At 37.0% G+C, this 23,480-nt stretch overlaps 1 protein-coding gene across 1 annotated transcript; it reads left to right on the top strand.

The window, feature by feature from the left end:
* The first annotated feature begins 25 nt into the window (after positions 1 to 25).
* On the top strand, positions 26 to 22,256 carry LOC129791284 (collagen alpha-5(IV) chain). Its single transcript, XM_055829358.1, has 8 exons — positions 26 to 292; positions 16,041 to 16,223; positions 16,323 to 16,652; positions 16,717 to 18,209; positions 18,354 to 18,526; positions 18,590 to 21,303; positions 21,381 to 21,604; positions 21,683 to 22,256. The coding sequence occupies exons 1-8, from the start codon at positions 188 to 190 to the stop codon at positions 21,861 to 21,863; spliced, it is 5,403 nt and encodes a 1,800-aa protein (XP_055685333.1). The 5' UTR covers positions 26 to 187; the 3' UTR covers positions 21,864 to 22,256.
* The last annotated feature ends 1,224 nt before the right edge of the window (positions 22,257 to 23,480 follow it).

The raw sequence follows: 23,480 nt of genomic DNA, 5'->3' as shown, positions 1-23,480 counted from the left end.
AGTGATTCCACAACTTGACTCCGTTTTAGTACCGTTTCGAACGTTAGCGGCTGCCGATGTAAGCCACATTGCATCTTTTTTGGCTTGCAAAAGTGATCGCGATCGTGAACTTTTTTTTTCTTTCTTTCACCCCTCTGTGATTGAGAAGCCCCATTAAGGAGAAAGTGTGTGGTGAACGAGGGAGAAGATGTGGCCAACACCCACGAGTCCCTTCAAGGGCCGGGGAAAGAACACACAACAATCATCGGCAGTCTTCATTATCCTTGTAATCCTCCAGATTGTATCCTCTGTGGTAAGCCAATAGTGAAAATTCAAATAATTCAAAGAAAGTAACCGTCAAAATTATTCAATGTGTGAAAGAAAATCTCTTTAGCCCCAAAATGTGCTTTTCCCCGTTGGTGCCATTTTTTTTCTCCCAAATGCGGACGCGCAAAGATCGCCCTTGGATTTAATGAGCAAATTTCCGTCTCAAAATTATCGTATATTTTTTTTCCTCTACTTAGACGTGATCTCTGTGAACTCCCTGCCCAAATAAATTCGAGATATGGAGCAGTTTTTATGTGCAGATCAAACTGCTTGCGCGATCCTTTGAGGCGTTACTTTTTTTTTCTTCTCCTCCACCATCATCACCTCCACGACCCCAAGATTAGACGGAATCTTTTTTGGCACATTTTTCGCAGAAGTACGCGCGATAGCACTGTTTTATATTGTATGTTAATCCAAAAAACTCTCTGTTGGTGCTTCATGAATAAAATAGCAGCTCCGCGTGATCGGAGGGGACAGCGGTGTTGCTTCCCCGCTGATTGAGCAACAAGGAGGTTCTCCTAAAAGGGGAGAAAAAGATGCTAAAAGAGAATTAAGTATGTGGGTAAATGGCTTCTTAACGGGTCTCCAATATCTTGAAATTGTGCATCAATTTCACATGAAGAGATAATCGCCAAGAATCTCGCATTCTTTGTGTCGAGGATGAGCTCTCACCCTCCAAATTGCCACAATGAAAATTTCCTTTTTCTTCTGGATCACAAAACAAAGCCCTAAAGGTGATCGTGATGAGTTAACATTGAGCTTAGAGGTGTGTAGTAAAGAGCCCAACACTCCCTTCTTCGTTGCTCATCAAAAGTTTGCAAATAATAGTGCAAAAGGGCAAAGGGAAGATTTCCATTTGTTATTAAAGAAGGAAATCTTGGAAAAAATAAAGCATTGAGAAGATATTTTTAATGCTATAAGAAATTTTTATTCAAATCTCAATTCATTTGGAGTTTGCTTCCCCATTTATTCATAGAAGAATAATGTACAGAGCTGTGTCGGAAATGTTGTCGCATCATAAATAGAAAGAACTTATGAATATTTTTATATGATAAATTGTAACAGGATGTTGTTGAATGAACATGTTGTAGAATTTTATGTTGTAAGATAATCTCCTGAGATTTTCTGAAACAAAAATGTCCTTTATGAGTTTAAAAAGAAATCTTAATATAAACCTTAAGATTTAGAGAATAATTATTCCGTTAAATTCAACGATTTATTAATGATTATTTGAATTAAACGAATTGAAATGTAATTCAATTTATATGTACCTATATCTATAAATTCTAGAGCAGTGGAGGCGCCTGGTATCCGGTAAAATTAATTTCCAAATCCACCTCATTTTAAAAGAAAAATCATTAAATCCTTCTTTGCTTTTCTTCCTTAAAGAAATATTAAATTCTTTGCAATTTTCTCATTTAGTCTTCAACACCATGTAACAAAGATGATTTGTGAGCCAATGAATAATGACTTATGTTGAGTACAAATTTATTAACCTTTGGAATGCGGAGGCCTTGGAGGTTACGTAGAATGCGAAGGTGGGGTCGTTGAGCGACCCCAAAAAGAAGGCCAATTTTCTCCCAAACTATACAACCTGGAGTTGTCGGGTTAGTGCCTATAGATTCCTTATATAGTCCTCTTGCACCCTGCACCACAATTTTTCCACCACAAAACACGTAGAAGAAGATATTTGGGAAAAACATTTTTCACTCATTTTTCACAATTTCTTTTTGAGAAATTTGCCAAGAAACTGCAATTTTTTTTTCACTCTTCCCCACATTCCCCTCACTTCCCGCAACGTGATAAATGGCAATATTTCTCGAATATTCTTTATTGTTTTGCACATTTACATGCTTCTAATTATGTTTTATGTTGCTTATGCTGTAAAAAATTTTCCGCAGCATGACCGTTACACCAATTTTTGAATTCCCTTCTTCTACATTTTCCTTAATAACTTTTCTTGTGGTGGTCGGATTGAGCTGAAATTTTTACACAACCTCCTCAGATAACCAAAGAACTTATTTCCAAAAGATGGGAATGGTATCTTTTATATTTATGGAGATATAACACGAAATATAGCGCTGGGGTCGTTCAACGACCCCGCTCCGCATTCCAAGGGTTAAGATGCTTAGTGGTTAGCAATGCAAAGAAGTAGCTGACGAGAAGTGAAACCTTATACGTACATATATATTTATAAATTGCAAGTGCTGAAAAGAAGAAGAAAAGTTTACGTTGGCAAACTCAAAGGGCGTATTCTGCAATAAATTGCCTCACGGAAAGCCAACAAAATTCCTCTTTAGTTTGAATTTGAGAAATTTCCCCAAAACACTATGAAAAGATTTTTTTTTCGGGGAGAGAAAAGGCACAGAGCAAGGAAATTTGTGGGGCTTTGAATCTTTTTGGTAATTGAAATTAGTTTGGGAAGTTAAATTTATTTCCATGCAAAGACTTTGTGGTATTTTGGGTACGTATATGTACCTACTTTGAAGAAGAAAAAAAAGAAAGCAAAATGTGCATCTGTTCCTTCATCCCCCACGCGTGATAATTTGTATAGAAGTGAGACATTTCTTAAGGAGAATTTCTTTCACACAGAATATACGAGGAGAAAAAAGAAGAAAAATTGTAAATTCCTCAGGCAGGCGTTTAGACAATATTCCTATTTGTTATAATACAACAATATTGTATATTAAATGTGCCACTCTCCGTTAGAACGAAGAGTTTAAATTCTTTAATCATTGAGGCCAATTAAATGGAACGTCTACTTAGGGATTAATTAAAATATGTATCCCTTAATGAATCAATTATAACCTCCCTCTCATTCGTCATATATGTACATATATCCATCATGTAATTGATAACATACCACGCCGTGCACCCAGTAAGTCAACCACCCGAAATTTCTTATTTATTTATTCAACAATAAATTGCCGTTTTCTTCACAACATACCGAGGATTAGGTCATGATGCTAGTTTATGCGGAATTTTCATGTTCTTTGGTGTTTTAGTATTGAAAATAAATTCGTTTTTGATTTATTTTTATTGTCCTTTTCCCTCTTTTATTCGCATTTGACTCTTAGATGTCTTTTCACTTCTATACTCTATACATACAGTACCTGATGAAAATTTAAGGACGTTGATATTTTAAGAATTAAGATTTCCTTTTAATTATTTAAATCTACTAATCGTTTTTTTTCTATCTTATTATTTTTTTTTAAAATTAGAATCATCTTTCTTTTTCTCAAGAGAAATTTTACTTTAAAATGTGATAAATAATTAAGATAAATTTAAAAGACTGCCTGATGATTTCTTTTTTTTTTTCATATTGTTGATCTTTTTTTTTTGAATGAAAGGGTTCTCCTTATGGAAAACGGGTAAACTCCTTTAAATCCATAAAAAGAAATAATTCAAATAGTCACAAAACTTCATAAAGGTTCTGTAATCATGCTTGACTTGTAGAAAACTATCATTCATGCCAGAGTATTGATCGTATTAGCTTAAAGTTCCTCACATTGAAAAACCATTATGTTCTATTACCATTCTATGGTGAATGGTTTTTGTTTAAATTCGTACATAAATCAAAAATCATTGTTTGAGAGAAGCGAGAATAATTTTTTAAAACGGCGCCAGTCACTGATATAGTATCAATTGAATTGTAACACACAGCTGGGGCAAAAGAAGAGAATCATCGTCTTCTTGGTGCTGTGTGGTGAATGAAGAGCAAACGCGACTACTTCTGAGAGGCAGTATGTGCTCAAATGTGCTTTCTGATATTAATCTCAAGAAGAAAAAAAAGAATCTTTTTTAGTTCCTTGACTTTGCTGAAAAGCAAGATTTTTCACCATGTTTCCTTCCTCTTTGGGGTCTCTCGCCACTACATACAATATCGATGAATTGCAGACATGTTGCTAGATAAATGAGCATATATTCTCTCTCTCCCAACCGCCAAGTTCAACGCCTTTTGTGTAATGCTAAATGCGATATATTACATATTTACCACATATAAATATTATGTGTAAACTCATGCAAAATAGAAGACATTTCGCGATTGAAAATAAGATCGTCTGGCGGTGCATAAGGAAGAGAGAAAGAGTAAGCACGAGGAGGTTCTTGGACAACAAGTTGCATTGATTCTTCCATTGAGATTTCTCATGTGCCTGATGGCATGCGACGTCTAATCAATTTTCCGGACCTAAAAAGTAGAAACAACACAGAAAAAATAATCCGCCACTGACCGCTTCTGATCCGCTATCGGGATGACCATTCATCAAATTGATTCAGTAGATCGTCAATTGAAAAGCTATTTATTTTCATGGTATAGAAACCACATGAGAGACCTATTAGAGATCTCAGATCTTCTTCCACACATTTTCTTCGCTTATTGGCATAGAATTGATTGCAAGAAGTGTCCAATTTCTCAGAGAGTAGAAAGTGATGAAAAGATCAGCGAATTTTCTTGCATTTCCTCCTTCTTTCTTTTAGGCATGTCTTAAACGGAGAATTTTCTTTCACAACTTGCAAAATGCCGGAAAAATAATTTACACAAGAAATTGCAGAAGCAGACTTTATGCATAACTTCCTCTTGCAATTGCAATTTAGCTCTAAATCGAGATATAGAATTTCTCTCGCCTTTTTCAGACTACATGCATGTTCAAAGTTGAGACTTTTAGGTCAGGATGTGTGAAAGATTTTATTTATATATTAAAAAAAAAAACAATTTTTTGCATTAAAACAAATATTTGTTTTCTGATTCTCATTAAGTTTTCTTTATCAAAGAAATATTTATATTCATTTAATTTTTTTTAAACTAATTAAAGAAAATTATGGATGCGTCTGGTATTTTTTTAAAAATAGGTAGTCAGTTACTTTGATGTATTCTTTCTAGAATTAAATATGTACATAAGAGACAAATTATGACAGTGGAGGCGCCGGGTTGCCTTAAATTATTTTCAAGAATTCTCAATCATTCCATATTTAATTCTTATACAAACTAATTGAACATTTCCCATCTTTCGACCTTCTCACTCCTAAATAATGGCATTAAAAATTTTCCTTCAAGTCAATAAATAATATATCGAGGGCTGCATTGTAAAACCGGCTAAGTCGGTATGAGCTACGAACCGACTTAGCCGGTTTTACAATGCAGCCCTCGATATTTGTTTAAAAGAAAACAGCAGTTTACCACAAATAATATGAAAATGAATGAAATGTCGCGAATAATTCAAAAGCAAATTCAAAAATTTTGATGATGGCAGCTTTTAAACGAAAGAAGTGCCCGTGTTGAATTTCAAGTTCAAGATTTCACACACTTTTTCCCATGATGCTGAAAAAGCAAATAATCCATTAAAGCGTCGTCTTCTTCACTAAAAAAAAATATGAACTTGTTCATGGAAGTTGTGTCTCAAACATGAAAGGAAAAATTTGCAACAGTTTTTATTTGCTCTTCGTGATTTTTTTTCTATGTAGGAGATGACATGCTTAGAAGAAAAAAGAGTAAATTCTTGTGAATAAATTTTCTGCCACCCAAGGAATGCGCAATCCTATCTAATTGGGTAAAAAGACTTGAGCTGAAATGAAATTGTGCGCTTTATCGCAAAGAACCCAATTTGAGCATATGGAGGGAAATTGTGGAGCACTTCTGCGAATCACTCGCGCATTTATAACTTTTTCCGCAATAAAAACGGAATTGAGATGATGACATCATGGCTCCTTATCAGGAGGACTGAATTTTGTAATTCAAAACTCAACCACATCTCTTTGGATGAATGAGCCATTTTAATTTCATTCTTTCGTCCACGCAGACCATCATACATCACACGACGTTTTTCCCTATTCCCGGATGCCAACAAACTGCACTCCCGATAAGATTCTTTGTATATTAAGAGCTATATGTATTACTGCGTGGTTAAGTCATCCAAGGTTTACGTTCATTCTTTGAGTTTGATTTTTATTAAGATTCCCATCTAAGAAATCAAAAAGAGACCAACTCTGAAGATTCTTTAAGAGAAGAAAAGCTGGAATTTTTAATTGAAAAATACTTTTTTTTGTTGATTTGTTCATTGAAGTCTCCTTGCTTTTTTCATTAAAGATTTATGACACATATAAGTATATGTATATTCCAAAGTCTTATCATTCTTCCGGCATTTTTCTCGCACAAACACATTTCAGAACTTCCAGCCATTGAACTGAGAACGTGATTTTATTTATTACTCAAGCCACGATGAGGATTTAAAATCAGGGGATATACCCTTTTTAAAATCTTTAGAACAATTCAAAGAATTAAATTAGATTTTCACAATTTTCTAATAGATTCTGTTAACGGGAAAATTGAGAGAGAAGATTAAAATCTGAATGAGGTGTTTTCAAGTCTTTGATTTTTTTTCTTTTGATCTAAATTCTAAGACAAACAAATTTTATTAATTTTTCTTGAACTAAAGGAGTTCATGCACGTGTATATGAAAGATGATCCTCTATCGCAGAACAATTTTAACCCATTTCATCTTGTAGAGGATCATAAAACATTGAAGAACCGCGAGAGAAACTCCCCAAAATCCACTGGGATCACATCGAAAAGTGCAAATAAAAATTGCCAAAAAATTCAAATATTTCGACGCCATTGTTCTGCGATAGAGGATCATCTTTCATATACCCGTGCATGAACTCCTTTAGTCTCTAAAAGGATTCTCAAAAGAAATTTAAAAAAAAAATGAATATCTATCTCCTAAAGCTCCTGAATTGTCGATTTAGGAGTCATATGACTCCATGAGCAGGTTAACAAGCGTTTGATAGAGAGTCAATGAGTTACAATTGTTTAAGAAATTTTGCGTAAGAACCGTAAAAATTATGCCTTGGGAATGATCACTAAAAATCCATTAAAAAACTTAATTTTTGCTGTGCTTTGCTGAATTTTTGCTGTGCCTAAAAAAGAATTTTTCTTATTAACTTTGATTATTCACTATTAAAAATCTTTTTCATTTTTCAAGGAATTTTAAACCAATCCTTGTTCAAGAAATTATAAGATTTTGTAATTTGATCCCAAAAGCATCCAACTTCTCAAAGGATCTGCCTTTACTAAGAATCCACAAGAATAGAACACGCTGAAAGAATCCAAATCCATATTTATTAAAATTCCCATTAGCAATTTCTAGAAAGCAGAAACGTTTCATATTTCACGTGAAAACTCCCTGAAGAATGGTTCATGCTGGAGGGACTTAACGTCAACAAGTGAAAAGGCTTTTTCTTTGGAAAATGATTTTCCCACCAAAGATGAATAATTCAGTGTAATTGCATAGCTCAAAATTCCTGTGGATTTTCTAAAAATATATTGTTGCAGGCGGGGAATGAATTTAACTTGTTCTTTCGGAATTATGTGGATCAATTGTGTGATATGTATTGCAGAGACTGTGAGGGAAGATGGTTTAACCCTTTCGCGTCCACGTGAAACATTAAAACATGCGCTCTTTTTATCACGGTGGATGCTTTCAGAGGACTTTTCTCCAGTTAGATCGTCTTCTTTGACATCTTTTGTGTGAATTTGATGTATTTTGTAACTTGGAAAATCTTTTAAATTTATAAAAATTTGGAAATTTTTTTTTCGCGATTAAACGCGAAAGGGTTAAGAAATTAAAAAAAAGAGGTGGAGAAAATGAGAATGAAAAAAAAAAATTCTCGCGAGTATGAACCTTTTTGGTTGAGGAAGTTTATCGGGTGAGATGTCCATTAATTACATGTGGCCGAATTAGAGGCTGTGTGTGCGCAAGAAATCAACAATAAAAGGAATGGGATACATATAATCTTTATGTTGGGAGAGAAATTTTATGTTTGTATTGCACGGTTGTATGAAATTTTCTTCGGAATAAACTAAAAATAAAATGATGTGTGTTGTATTTTAATGCTTTGGTGTTTTCATTACAACTTTTAACACGGTCTAACATGGCAAACAGGGCGGAGAATGGGTGGTGGTAAGAAGAAGGAAGAAAAGGAAAAAAAAAGTCACTTTTTGTGGGATTTTTTTTGTGTTGAAACACATTTTGCTTGAAATTTTATGCAACAGCTCAAGATTTAGTTTGTTTTTTGGGATCATCTCTGCTTGAAAATCTTCCATTTTTTCTAGCTGATCTTCTGGAAGCTGGAGAAGCTGAAGAAGTCACTTTTATTTGACTTTGTAAATCTACGATGACGATGACGACAGTTTGGCTGGCAAAAAAAGGGAATAGAGCGCATAGAGAGAGAGATAGGAGTGATTATAAGATGCAGATCAACTATCATCATCACACTTTACCACCCACAATCATTCAAATTCACTTAATCTTCCAATTGTGTCGTGATTCTTGCAAGTGCCAAGATGCAAGGTTAAAATCATCACAAGATCGCATGAGAGACTTTTTTTTACATTAATTCATTATTTAGAAAATTTAGTCAATTTGAAAATTTTCAGGAAATTCCTTCTGTGCGCACATTAATCCCCCAAACATTGTATATGAGTCTTTTTGCTCTTCTCGCGCGGGAGCACAATAAACTTTCAGTAAACGCAGAGATTTTATTTATAGCCTCTTGCTTCAATTTCCTTCCTATGACTCAAGAAGATCATAAAAGAAAAGTGAAAAGCACAAAGCGCAAGAGAGAAGGATGTTGCGGGAGTAAAGTGGTCATGAGAAGTGGGTGCTTTTGCTTCAGCATATCGGGAGCCTCTTACATCCATCGCATTGTAAGAATAATTCAATAGCAATAACATTTCAGCATAAGAAGAGAGTGAGTGTGAAAAGGCATTTTATTGCCACTCAACTGGGGATTTCTGTGCGGAAAATGCACCTGAAATTTGAGTTGAAGCAACACAAGATTGAAGATAAAGTGCACAGTGTGGAGGCAATTTATCAAAAGAACTTTTTTTTATTTCTTTTTGAACGCGACATTTTAGGGGACATCTACAAATTATATGGAAGAAAATTTATGCTTTCTTGTAGTGAAAGGAGATTTTTAACAACTTGACAAAATTAATTTAAATTCTCATCAACTATCTGTGTTTATGATCATTTAATTAACCAGAATAATGTAAGAGGGCTAAAACCTAAAGAGTTTGGTCTATCTATTTATGATTTTAATAATTTCAAAATATGGTCAATGATTGTTTGTAATTTGCAAAGAAAAAATCTCAGTTCCTTACAAGAATTCCAATCAGGTATTAAAAATAAATTGATGCCCAAATATTTTTCATCGGAAAACTAAATAATTCTTATAATGAATTTTTCAATAAGATTTAAAAATGAATTTAAGATCAAAGAAAAAAAATTTAATCTTTTAATTGTGTGCAAATTTACTTTAGTATCAATTTGGAGTGAATTAAAAATTAACAAATAGTAACTCCAAGACGCCTTTTCGAATTTTTTTCTTGATTTAAAATTAAACTTTTTTTTTCAAATCGATTAAAAAAAAATACGTTAAAAAACAGTTATAAAACCTAAATAGCAACCTACCTACAATTTCTAATTCAACAATTTCGCACGCTAGGAAGAAATTTATTATCTTGCTCTACTCAAGAAGTTTGTAGAAAATACATAAAATAATGTTATTGAATTTTATTGTATTTATTGCGGCGTTACAGCAAATCACCCTTGTGGCTGTGTTTAGATGAATACAAAATCTGAAATGGGACGACTGTTTCAAATCAATCGCTTTCACTCCTCCACCCGCGTTACCCAAAATGTTTACGCAGAGAAGTTTGGAGTCAAAGTGGGTCAAAATTATGCATTTGGTGGTACATCTTGCTAAAGTGAATGACTACAGCAAGCATTCCGGGGGCTACGCGCGATCCTCATCAAGCGATGATTCCCAAATTAGCTTCCAGGCAAAAAGCATCAATATTCAGGGCACTTTTGGGTGCGTTTTTCATCCCGTCCGCATCAATCTAATTAAAAGAAGAATTGCCTTCCAACAAATAAACCATTTTTGAATTTTGATGATCCGCGAGGCGGTTTTTTTTTGCACTCAACTCTCAGCCTCCATCATTGGGGATCTTCTCCTCCATAGTTGTGTGTGGATGCGCGCTGTGCAAATTCTTCTGCAGTGTTGCCCTAAACTGGTTTTATTTTATTATTTAATTTCCATGGGAAGCCAAAAGTTTCGGTGGAAGAGATAAATTCATAAAACGACGAAAAATTTCTGAAGGGTTTTTTTTCTTGCTTCTATGCGCCTTTTCTTTCTTCTCCTTTGTCCCCTTTTTCGCATTTGGTCGCGTAGTTTTTTTTTGCAGCTTTTTCGCGCGCTAATCGCTTGATATATATTTTTTCGAGACACTCTGCGCGCACTTTTGATGCCATCCATGCGCCAATTCCTTGTGATCTTCTCTCATGAGGAATTTAGCAGCATTATTATATACATTTGGCCACACATATGTGTATATATATGGATGTAATGTACATATAGGAGAGGCGGAGGGATAGTAGCAATCCACGCAGTGTGTTAGCCCCCCTCGATATGTGGAACAGTGGAAAGATATGAAACAGTTACGAAACCCTTTAGCATTAATTCTTTTTTCACTCTCGCGCGCGCCTTCCATTTGTAATGCGCCTCCGTGGGGCAATGAAATTAAATTAAATCAAAAAAAAATTCGTGTGTACTTAGTAGTGTGTAAGGAGATGAGAAATCAATGAGATGCTGAGTAAATTGGCCCAATGAGTCAATATTTCCTGTGAGATGGGTCAAATTGTGGAGCTTTAAAAATAGATAAATTTTCGTATAAATATTGTTTTATCTGCTCCCTGTTTAGTTTTTTCTCACAATTAATGTAAACAGACAATTTTTTTTTCTATTAGGTTCTTTGCTCTCTTATATTGCACGAAATATTCACGCAGTTTATTTGCTCTCACCCAATGAAATTCATCATTTTCCCCATAGGCGCAAAAAAATTAACTTTCCCATCAATTTTTCTTCCCAATTGACTTCCAAAAGATGAAAAAAATGACTTTTGGTGTACAGATCTGTGGTGGAAAAAGTTTTTTTTTTTTAATTAAAAGATTGTGATCTTATCATTTATTTATCTTTTTATAAAAATCTTTTGTAAACCTTCATTCTTTTGTTTTATTTATTTAAAATTACAAAAAAAAATTGTAATAAATCAAAGTTTTAACAAAAAACTAATAAAAATTTATGGTCTGTTTGCTATTTATTTGTGATTAAAAATTAAATAAATGATGTGTGCGCCACAATTTCAGGCACAGGCCTGCAAGTTTCATTCACTATCTCGTGCTTGGCAGGAAGAGGCACTGTGAAGCGCCGTTTTATTTTACTATTTTTTTTTCTTAGCATATCTCCCTCTTCTTGGAGCAAAATGATGTTAAATAATAAATAAACTATAACCCCTGTTACATCATTCGCAATCTGTAGCGCAATGTGAGCTGCTCCACACGGGATTATTTCACACCAGTACATCCGAAAACATTTAAAAACCGCGAGAACAAAATCTAATCGCACATATGTTTCAAAAGAAAAAAAATGCTCATGGGTCCATCCACAGAAGCCAGGAAAATTAATTACAATCACATAAAATGGTGTGTGGCCCATGTTGTTTATCAATCAACACTGCGCTTGACCCCTTCACCTTTTCTCTCCAAAGCTTCGCAAAGAATAAATTAATTTACTGATAGAGAGCAAACAACCTCGCGCACAATCTCATCCTCCCGAAAAAAAAAAAACGTTTCATACGGCGCTGCTAAACAAAAAAAAATGAAAGATTTGAAAAAGCAGCAAAAGATTATATTAGAAACTCCGCACATAGAGAAATCATTCACTTCTAACACTTTAAAAATAGATTACAAGCCATTTGTGTTTGCTGGAACGAATTCTTCATCCCAAAATCTCCTCGTTTGAACGTGATGAAAATTAATATTGAGGATCGTTTTTTTTTCTAGAAATTTTACATGCGTTTTATGTTCATCTCTCGTGCCTTTCTTGTGGTACTCTTTGCACGCACACACACTGCTTGTGCTGAATGATGGTTAAATGAGGATATTTATCGAAAATTTATGAAATTATAATTGAATTTTATTACTCGAATGAGAGAATGGTTTGCTGAAAGCTTTATGAAGTGTCTGCTCGTTTATCCTTTCTTCGCGATGTTGCAAAATAATAAATTTGGCTTCGTAGGAAAAAAAAAGAAAATTCTTTGAAGATTAATCATTAACTTCTTCTGTGGGGGATGCTTTAGGCAGAAGTAAGAGCACTTGAACATTAAGGAGAATTTTTTCCTTATTTTGAGCTTTTGTCTTATGTGAATTTTATTGCCCCGCAGTTTCTTCTACAAATGAATAAGAAATTATGGAATGAGCTTAGCTCAATGTTTTATTGCCAAAATATTAAGAATTATCCAAGAAAATTCTCAAGGAAGTTCTTAAAAAATCCTCCAGATTATATTCCCAAAACAATCAAACATTCTTTTCTAATTTATGTAAATAGTATTTAAAAAAAGCTAACGATGATTTTTTTGTTCCAATTAACTCAACTAAAATTTAAAATAATTTTCAATAAAACATAGATGATTATGTAGTTTTTTCAAGCTGACGCCATTGAATTAACCTTGTAGTCAGGGGTCAAGTGGAAGCAACTACAAATGATTAGTATTTCTGTATATAATTTCAATTCTCATTTGATAGATCTATTTATAAGTTTTGTATATAAAAAGTCTTCAATTATCGAATTTTCTTTAAAAATTTGTATTCGTTATAATTTTTTTTAAATCTGTTTAACAGAATCTATTAGGAAATAAAACGTTTTTATTTAAATTTTGTGTTTTGGTTCCTTTATTATGTATTTGTTGCCATTTAAATTGAATTATCGTTCTTAGGGCATTACAGGCATTATTGTAGATAATTTAGAAAGCAAAATTTTATTAGAAAATTCCCCAAAAGACAGCAAAAAATCTTTTCTGTTGACATTCAATGCATGAGATTACTTCTTATAATTTAATTTAAAAAAAAAATCAAGCGAAATCTTCTTGTAATATCAAATGAATCATATTTCCAACAATGTTGTGTCCACACTTTTTGTTGCATTCTGAAACAAATATTTATATCAAGGAGAGATAAAAAGATGAAAAAGAAACTATGTCAGAAGAAAACTAAACTCAACAACTGACACAAAATGATTCTGGGAAATGCAAAAAGGAAATTCTCACGCCCATCAAAGTGATTACAAGTTGGCATAATAAATTCACAAGGAACTGTGACTAATTAGTGTCATCCACCCTTAAAAATATGCATTTCAGTTCACTAAAAAATCTCTGCTGTGGTGTGTGATGAGAAGAAGCTATCTTACACCGAGAATGATGAATGAAATGCCTATATGCTTGAGCATGAATGCCAAGTGCTATGCCATCATCGTTCATCACGTGTGGATCTTTGCCAATAATCCAATCCTATATGAGCCAAGTGGTGACAGTCCATTTTAGCGTTACATTTCTATTTTATGTATTTATGTGTCGGCATAGTGTTTGTGGAAAAGCGAGAAATTAGCCAGAGAGAAAAAGAAAAAAAATCCGGCATGTTTTAACAGATGTTTTGCGGGGACTTTACATCGAAAGAAAAAAAAAGAAAAGAAGCATATTTTTTTTGTCACACAGGGATTTTCTTTAGAAGTCTAAACGAAAAAAAATTGAATTTATTGTAAAGATCCTTCGAATTGCTCTCATTTTCTTTTGAGCCTTTTTAAATGTCAGAAAGAACAGTCAAAAAAAAAACTTCTGGCTAAATAATCGCAAAGTTTTTCCTTTAACATTTTATTTCACGCGAGAGAAATAAAATTGTGTGCGAAAGGAAGTTATCAGACGCGATATGTTCTAGTTTTGGACCCCGAGATCAGCTTCCTCTGCCACCACATTTACTGATAGTATTCCCGTTTTGATAAAAAATTTTCCTCATGCACAGAATTTTTCTTATATTACATTTTAGCTTTTATTTTTTATAATAACTTTTATTGTGCTGTTCCTTGACCCCGTGGTTTAGTTATAAAAATAAATTATATATTATTGCGTGAAAAATGCTGATAATTTACAACTTGAACTACGTACTAATGCTTAGAGTGTTTTAAATCATCTCCACAGCATACAATGTGACACAATAAAGGCAAAAATATTCATTGAGGATTTTGCTATACCCATTTCCTAATGATCTTACACACAATGCCAAGGAGTGGATAAGTCACAAAACTGAATGTTTCCATGGGAAGAATTTTAATTTCTTCATTTTGATTGTTTCGAATTTAATATCGAATCATTTAAATAAAAAAAACATTAATTTATCAATAATAGTAATTCTTTCTTTCTTACTTTTTCTTGTTATAATTAATTTCACAAATTCAATTAGCTAAAATTTTAATCAAATCGTATTATGTATTCGAAAAGTTCATAACTCTGGTTTTTTTTTGCGAAATTCTTTTGTAAGAATCTATTCTAAATACAATTCTATTTCGAAGTCAAATATTCAGGTAATCGAAAGTATTCGGATGATTCGCTTAAAAAACCAAAATATTCGCCAAATAAACACCCCTTGAGGTATTCTTAAATGAAAGTTAAGATTTCTTAAGTCTTAAGCTGAATCTTAAAAAAAAAACTATTAACTTCAAAAATTATTAAAAAAATTTTTAAATTTATGAATAATTTTAAATATTTTTACAATACATTGAGTTCTCAATTTCATGATTTATCAGCCCTTCATCCCATATATCTATCTCAATGTTATTTTAATCCCATGCACAGTGTCTCTGCTGGTAAAGGGAATTCCCCCCTTGGTATGATCCCATCAGAGAATTTGATCTTCTAATTGCAATATGAAGATCATTTTATGAATTCTTCTTCATACATACATACATACATGTATGTACAGTAGAGGTATTATAAGTAGACACTTTGCCTGTGGCAATGCCACTTTGGATGCACTTTGTATTAAATTTAGCTGTCGATTTCCACGAGACACAGCGCGGTATTTTGTTTAATAAGCATTTCCACCCAGTGAAAATATACAATGATCTCATATCTCTGGGTGGCAGAGACACTCCGTGGTCTACAATTTCCGACAGACGACGGCCACGGCACACAAAATCAACCAAACAAATTCGCAAAATTCTCCACGCAACCCGCCAGAGACAACTTCCCGACTGGATTGCATGGTGGCAATGTGGAGCATTGTGTGGGCTTTTTTGAGGCTGTGCGACTCCCAAGAGATGAACTAAATATTTCACTGCAATTTACATATTTTCTAATAGAAATATATGTTGCACTGGGGAGATGGCACACAAAAAAGGCGCGCACATGTAGAACATTCGCGCGGGACACGATTGTGAGCAATTTAATTGTCGCAGCCATATCGTGCTAGCATATCTAAGCAATTAAGCCTATATATCACTCATAATTTACCAGTGAGAAGCCCCACAAACTCTAGGCATTTTAATTAAAAATCGCTCCAATTTCTCTCTCGAAACAATTTGTCTCTCCACACTGAGATTTATTCCTATTAACCCCTTTTAAGCGCAAACAAAGCCCCTAAATATTCACTAAATATACATATTACATGTTGCTAATGATTAAATCGGCGCGACTCTATGGCATAATTTTTTTTTCGAGCACTTTAATCGCACACAACCTCTGACCCTTGAGAGATGAGAGAGATTTTTTTTTCTCAATGGCGGGAAGTAAATTTTGATGGTCAAATCTAACTTTAAAAAAAAACTTTTAATTTAATTTTTTTTAGAGCGCTCATAAGAGAGAATGCGATTGCAAAGGGCTAAAGGGGACAATGGGGCAAATGGGAACTCCGGGTTTGCCAGGTCAGGAGGGTCCTCATGGAGATGTAGGCCCTATGGGACCAACAGGACGACCAGGAGACTATGGTGATAATGGAGAGCATGGAATGCTTGGCGAGAAAGGCTTCAGGGTAATTAGAATTAAAATAAAAGGACAATAAATTTTAGGAGTTAGAAGCCCTTTAAAGAATTTTAAACAAATTCGTTTTTTTAACTGAATTACATTTCAGGGTGAAAAAGGTATGCCGGGATACTTTGGTATTCCTGGCTACAATGGAACTCAGGGAGAAGGTGGAGATCGTGGGCCACGGGGATTAGATGGATGCAATGGAACTGAAGGCACCATGGGTAGCCCAGGAATGCCAGGAAGACCAGGTGTACGTGGCCCACCGGGTTATGATGGAGCACCTGGGCCAAGGGGTGATGCCGGAGAGGGTGGCATTAATTCCAAAGGCACCAAAGGTGATCGTGGTGATTCCGGTGCCGATGGACGACCAGGAGATCGTGGGTATCCCGGTGAAATTGGCATGAAGGGTTACCAAGGAATGCCAGGATTTGATGTAAATTATCTGCACGTTTAATTTTAAATTAAAAATTAATTAAAAGAAAAAAAAACATTTTTAGGGCGTTCCTGGTGGAATGGGCGATAAAGGTGAACGTGGAGAAGATTTTCAAATAGATATGAGAATGGTGGAAGGTGATCGAGGACCACCAGGGGAGACAGGAGATAAAGGAGACAGTCTCATACCACCATTAACTTCGAAGAATGAAACTGTAACAAAGGGAATTATAGGGGAGAAAGGTGAAAAGGGCTATATGGGTGATTTTGGTCCAAGGGGTAGTGAGGGGCGTCAAGGATGGCCAGGTGAGCCAGGTCTCAAGGGCTACCGTGGTGAGGAAGGAGAAATAGGAGATCGTGGCAAGAGTGGCAAGGATGGGCCACCAGGACCATCTGGCGAGAAGGGACACAAAGGAGCCCCAGGATATGCCGGCTATGATGGAGCTGATGGTTTGAAAGGTGAACCCGGAGAGCCAGGGCATTATGGTCTTCCGGGTGTTCAGGGTCCTCCAGGACCAAAGGGTATTTACGATCCGAATCTCGATGAACGACTACCAGGACCTCAAGGTCCACAGGGAGAAATGGGGCAGATTGGTGAACGTGGAATGAATGGAATCCCAGGAGAGCCAGGCCGTAGGGGACTAACAGGTCTTCCTGGCCCACCTGGTGATCCTGGAATGCCAGGACCTCGAGGGAAAAAGGGAACTTCCATAAAAGGTCAACAGGGTGATTTTGGTGAAAGTGGGCCACCAGGGCCAATAGGTCCTCCTGGTGAAGCTGGCCCTCCTGGTCGATTAGGATTAAAAGGATTTCCCGGACGAAATACATACGGCCCGAAAGGCCTCCCCGGAAATAATGGGCATGATGGACAACATGGATATCAGGGTGATCGTGGTGAACCTGGATTACCTGGCCCAAAGGGTCTTCCGGGAATAGGTGTCAATGTCACGGGCCCCCCAGGAGTACCTGGGCTTCCAGGAAGACGTGGAGTTCCAGGAGATGATGGCTATGACGGTGTTCCCGGACCAAAGGGTGACAAAGGTCCTCGTGGAGATGACTGCGGTCGTTGTAGCCCTGGTGCTCCTGGTTTGAAGGGTCTCAAAGGTGATTCTGGACGTCCTGGCTTTCCCGGAATGTACGGACGAAAGGGTTTCGTTGGGCCACGAGGAGATCGCGGCATAATGGGTTTTCCTGGCTTGAAGGGACGTAAAGGAGTCGACGGGCCATCCGGAAGCCCCGGTGAAACTGGAAGAGTTGGCCCAAAGGGTCGTCCTGGTGAGCTCATATTTGAAGGCAATGTAGTTAAACCCGATCAAGGTGATCAGGGTGATGAAGGATATCCCGGAGACGTTGGAAAACCCGGAAGGCCAGGAGAAGTTGGACTTCCCGGAAAGTTTGGAGCTCGCGGCGAAAAAGGTCTACAAGGACTCGATGGAATACCCGGAATTCCCGGCAGAGATGGCGCACCAGGACGTGATGGACGAGATGGACTTCCAGGAGAAAATGCTAATGTTCCCATCTATTTCCTCCAAGGAGATCGTGGACTGGATGGTGCCTGGTAAATATGAGAATTCATTATAATTAATATTTTTGAAACAATTTAAATTAATTTAATTAATTTAATTTAATTTAATTTAATTTAATTAATTATTTAATTAAAATATTAATTTAAATATTTATAAAATAAATTATTAATTTCTAGGGGTCAAAAAGGTGATCAAGGTGTTCCAGGTCCAAGAGGTGAAGACGGTGACATCCCAGCTTTGAATGTAACAGAAGCAAAAGGAGATAGAGGCTTACCGGGAGACATTGGAGAACAGGGATTAGACGGAAGGAAAGGCTGGGATGGATCTGTAGGACCTATAGGTGTTCCAGGTATGATTTTTTATTTTTTTTTTGTTACAAAATTTCTTTAAAAAACGTTATGAATTTTCTTAGGTAGGGATGGAGACATGGGCCCCGCGGGGGTAACAATTCAAGGCCCTGAGGGATTCAAGGGCTATCCAGGAATAATTGGAGATATGGGACCATCTGGAGAGCCTGGACTGCCTGGTATTGATGGGGAACCCGGAGAACCTGGTTTGGAGGGAATGAAAGGAAGTAGAGGAGAAGCCGGAAGAGCAATTCTCTTCGGAGAAATGGGATTTGATGGAGAAGTTGGACCCAAAGGAATTCCCGGTGATGCAGGATTTCCAGGTTTATCTGGCAATCGTGGCTTCCAAGGAGATAAAGGCGCAAAAGGCATAAAGGGAGATGATGGTCTAATGGGAATTCCCGGAATCCCAGGAGTTCGTGGACAACGCGGTGATATAATATTCGGCAGAAGAGGTCCTCCTGGATTACCAGGTCGCGACGGTTTACCCGCATCGTATGGGGATAAAGGAGCTAGAGGAGATCCAGGATATCAGGGAGCTATTGGTATTTTTGGTGCTAAAGGTGATATTGGTTTACCTGGATTTTCTGGAATGCCCGGAGATGCTGGCCCACCAGGTGAGCCTGGCTTTGTTGGTATTCCTGGATATCGTGGTTTAGATGGTGAGCCAGGAGAGAGAGGTGATCAAGGAGTACCCGGTAGATTTGGCTACCCAGGCCGGCCAGGAAGTATTGGATTACATGGGCCCAAAGGTCCTGTTGGTGATCAAGGGCCACAAGGAGCTCCAGGACGTCCTGGAAGAGATGGTGCAAAGGGTTTCAGAGGTGATTTCGGTTTAATGGGCTTACGTGGGCAAAGGGGTGAACCTGCATTTAGTGGTGTGAAGGGTGAAGTGGGCGTTCAAGGATTACAAGGACTCCCTGGAATCCCTGGTCGTGTAGGAGCACCTGGGCTAAAAGGTGCAGAAGGTGATGCAGGAGAAGTTTTCGATGGATATCCAGGAGAGAAGGGTATTCCCGGAGATCAGGGTAGAGATGGAAGAGATGGATATTTTGGGCTGAAAGGAGAAAGAGGAGACACCGGAGATATTGGACTAATTGGTGAAACAGGTGAAATGGGACTTCCAGGAAGACCAGGCTTACGGGGAATTGATGGCAGGAAAGGCATACCCGGATTGTATGGTACAGTTGGACTTCATGGCGCCAAAGGTGAAAGTGGAGATGTTGGAGATATGGGATTCCCAGGATTGGTTGGATTACCGGGAGATGTTGGAGATCCTGGGCCACCAGGTCTATTTGGATTGCCTGGAGAGAGGGGTGATAAAGGTTTCCCGGGTATTCCTGGTATAGTTACACCACGTCCTGCTCAGAAGGGTGATCGAGGTGATCGTGGCCCCCACGGACAGACTGGGCCCAAAGGTGAACCGGGTATTAAAGGACTTCCCGGATTCCCTGGTCGAAAGGGTGCAATGGGAGACTTTGGTGAACAAGGCTATCCCGGTCCCGATGGTTTCGTTGGGCGGAAAGGTATCATGGGAGATAAAGGATTGAGAGGTCTACGTGGTATGGTTGGTGCATTCATTGAACCCGGAGAGCCAGGTCTTGCAGGAATTGATGGCTTCCCCGGGAGGCCTGGACAAGTAGGCCCGAAAGGCGTTCCTGGAGATTATGGTGATAATGGGCCACCAGGAGCTGTTGGTCTTCCCGGTGAAAGCTTTGACGGCATAAAGGGTGTCTCAGGAGATTTTGGCTTCCAAGGCCCCCCAGGACGTCCAGGATTGCCAGGACTTCGAGGTGCAATGGGATATCGCGGTGATACTGGATTCAAGGGAATTCAAGGAGATATTGGATTCAGTATTCCGGGAAGACGAGGAGAACCGGGGGATCAAGGTCTTGCAGGGCCACCTGGTTATGATGGAGCTAAAGGAATTCCCGGATCACCCGGCTTACCTGGCCGTGCAGGTCCACGTGGCCCTACAGGTCCTCGGGGTCTTGAAGGTGACTCCGGATGGAATGGTGTTGATGGGGATGACGGTATTCCTGGACTACGAGGAGATCGAGGTGATTCCTTCAGGTACGAACTCGCAATTGCCGGAGAACCTGGATTTGATGGCTTCCCAGGGCGGAAGGGATTGCAAGGAGATATGGGAGATATGGGTCCGACTGGCTTCATTGGCCTCCGGGGTCTCAAAGGGATGATGGGTGATCAAGGAATCCCTGGATTAGTTGGATTCGATGGCATTAAAGGTGAACGAGGTCTTCCGGGGCCACGCGGTCTCAATGGGCTCGATGGATACCGTGGCCCTGCAGGTGAAGTTGGTGATCCAGCCCCACCACCACCACCTGGAAGATCTCGCGGTTTTGTCTTCACGCGTCACTCCCAATCTGTGCACATTCCGGACTGCACGGCAAACACCATTAAGCTTTGGGATGGGTACTCCTTGGCCAGTGTTATTGGTGGTGGACAGACAGCTGGGCAAGATTTGGGATCAGCAGGATCATGCCTAAGGAAATTCTCAACGATGCCCTTCCTCTTCTGCGACGTTAACAATGTCTGCAACTACGCCCAGAACAATGATGACAGCATGTGGTTGGCTACTGGTGAGCCAATGACCTTCTCCATGGCACCCATTCCATCGCGAGAAGTTGAGAAGTACATCTCCAGGTGTTCTGTGTGTGAAAGCCGAACGAGAGTTATTGCAATTCACAGCCAGTCTATGACCATACCAAACTGCCCGAATGGATGGGAAGAACTTTGGCTGGGCTATAGTTACTTCATGGTGAGGAAATTAAAATAATCTCGAGAGATTTTTCTTCTGATTTACCTTCTTTTTTGTGTTAAAACTTTTTTTTCCAGTACACTTCCGACAATACTGGAGGCTATGGTCAGGATCTTCTATCTCCTGGCTCATGCTTGGAGGAATTCCGGCAGATGCCAGTGATTGAATGCCACGGCCATGGACGATGCAACTACTACGACCAATTGATGTCCTTCTGGCTCACAGTGATTGAAGATGGCAATATGTTCAAGAAACCTGTCCAGCAAACCATTAAGATGGATCAGTCTTCCAAAGTCAGCAGGTAAGTGTAATTTAACCATCAACAGATGATTTTAAAAAGAAAATCCCTAAACTCACCTAAATTTCTTCCATAATCCAGGTGCACCGTTTGTCGCAAAATTGATCTATCTCCACGTGCCCGCCCAGCAGAATTCCCTGATGCCTCAGCCCTTCTGAGGCCAGAAGAGAGGGTACGTCCACCGATTCAGCCACCTCCTCGTCGGCATCGCTTCCGACGTCCCGGTGCAAATCGAAGACCGTGGAGACCCCAGCAAAATTAGCAATATATTAAAAAAAAGAAAAGAAAAATGATTAAAGAATAAAATTAAATTCTAATTCTTACTTAAAAAAAAATTAACACCCCTCCTTCCCAAAAATCACGAATCCGTGACCATTGCGAAAGTGATAAAAAAACCCATTGAAACCAAAAATAAAGAAGAGGTGAAGCTGTTCTCTGTTGATTAATAAGCTTAATGTGTATGTATATAAAACAATTAATTTTTACTTTCCCTTCGCTTTGAGTCAATTCTACATATTATATATTTTCACTGCCTATCATAAAGCGAGTGGTAGAAGAAATCGTCAAGAAAGAAATTGAATTGTATAATCCATTCTGTGTAAGAATAAAAATTAAAAATTTATAATTTTTCAATAAAGAAAGATAAATATTTTAATGCATTTTTTTTTAATTCTCTTAAGATTGACTTTATTTTAGAAGTTCTTTATATTGATGCTTTGAGGGTGAATTTTCATGAAAATTGGTAAGTTGAAAAATTAAAGAAAATTTAAAAGTTAATCTGAAATTTAATTTTTAGTTTTAAATGCCATCAAAAGAAGACATTTTATGCTCAAATTCAACTTTTTGTTGGAAATATTGATGTTAAAAAGATTATTAATTAGAATGTTGACATTTTAAACATTCTGGGAATATAATTTTGTATTTTATATGCTTAGAAATAAATTATTAAATTTTGGTTCTCATCGAAATTTCAATAAATCAACCAAATTAATAGAATATCGTGCAGAACATTTCAGTAGACTCAAAAATAGGCTTTCATGCTTTCTAAAATCGGAAATTATGGACAAAAGGATGCGTCTTTTGTAGAAAGATTAGCAAAGATTTTGAAATTTCAAATGTTTAAGATTGTAAAAAATTATTCATTAGAAAATTGCTCATTCAGAAACTTTTTGAGGGTAGTACATATACTATTCTTCTGAGAGAATTAGAATCTTTTCGATATATTGTATGTAGGTGATGTCTGTACATAATTAATAACCCTATGTTATAATATATACATAGTTCTGGATAATCTGGAGAGATTAATAATAATTAATTACTAGTAATTAATTAATTAATTAATTCGGGTACTTCATTAGGAAATAAAAAAGCGGTATAAAGGCAATAAAAAGAAACAAACTGATGAAGAATTTGAATTTATTTTTAGCGTTACTAAAAATTAATTTAATTTCAATGATAAATCACTTTTGGCTTGAAAAATAAAATATCCATTTGCGCTAATTTATTTACCTGTGTATACGTAAATCGCTTGAATTTATAAAGATGAGTAATACAAAATAAAGTCATGTGATATGGATGGGACAGTAATTAAGACTCCGGCTGTATGTGAGACGTTTTAATTGGAGCACTTTTCTCTGGAGTAAGGTATTCAATGAAAATTGGTGCATTGATTTGAATTGAATGAACCATTTGCTGCTATTCCTTTACCTATATTCCATTGAAAATTTCTGAACATTTTAAAGGAAACTTCCGGCTAAAAGAACGCAAAATTGCCTGCGTGGACAAATGGAAGATTTTTAGGCAATATAATTCTTTTGTTTTTTTTCTTTACAGTTCCTCCGCACCTGAGTGAAATGACCTAAAAATTAGTGGAGCTGTG

This window comes from Lutzomyia longipalpis, chromosome 2 (genome assembly GCF_024334085.1).
Source record: "Lutzomyia longipalpis isolate SR_M1_2022 chromosome 2, ASM2433408v1".
In the NCBI taxonomy this organism is placed as follows: Eukaryota; Metazoa; Arthropoda; class Insecta; order Diptera; family Psychodidae; genus Lutzomyia; species Lutzomyia longipalpis.
Note: the sequence above shows the minus strand (reverse complement) of the source record. Positions and strands in the feature narration are given on the sequence as shown.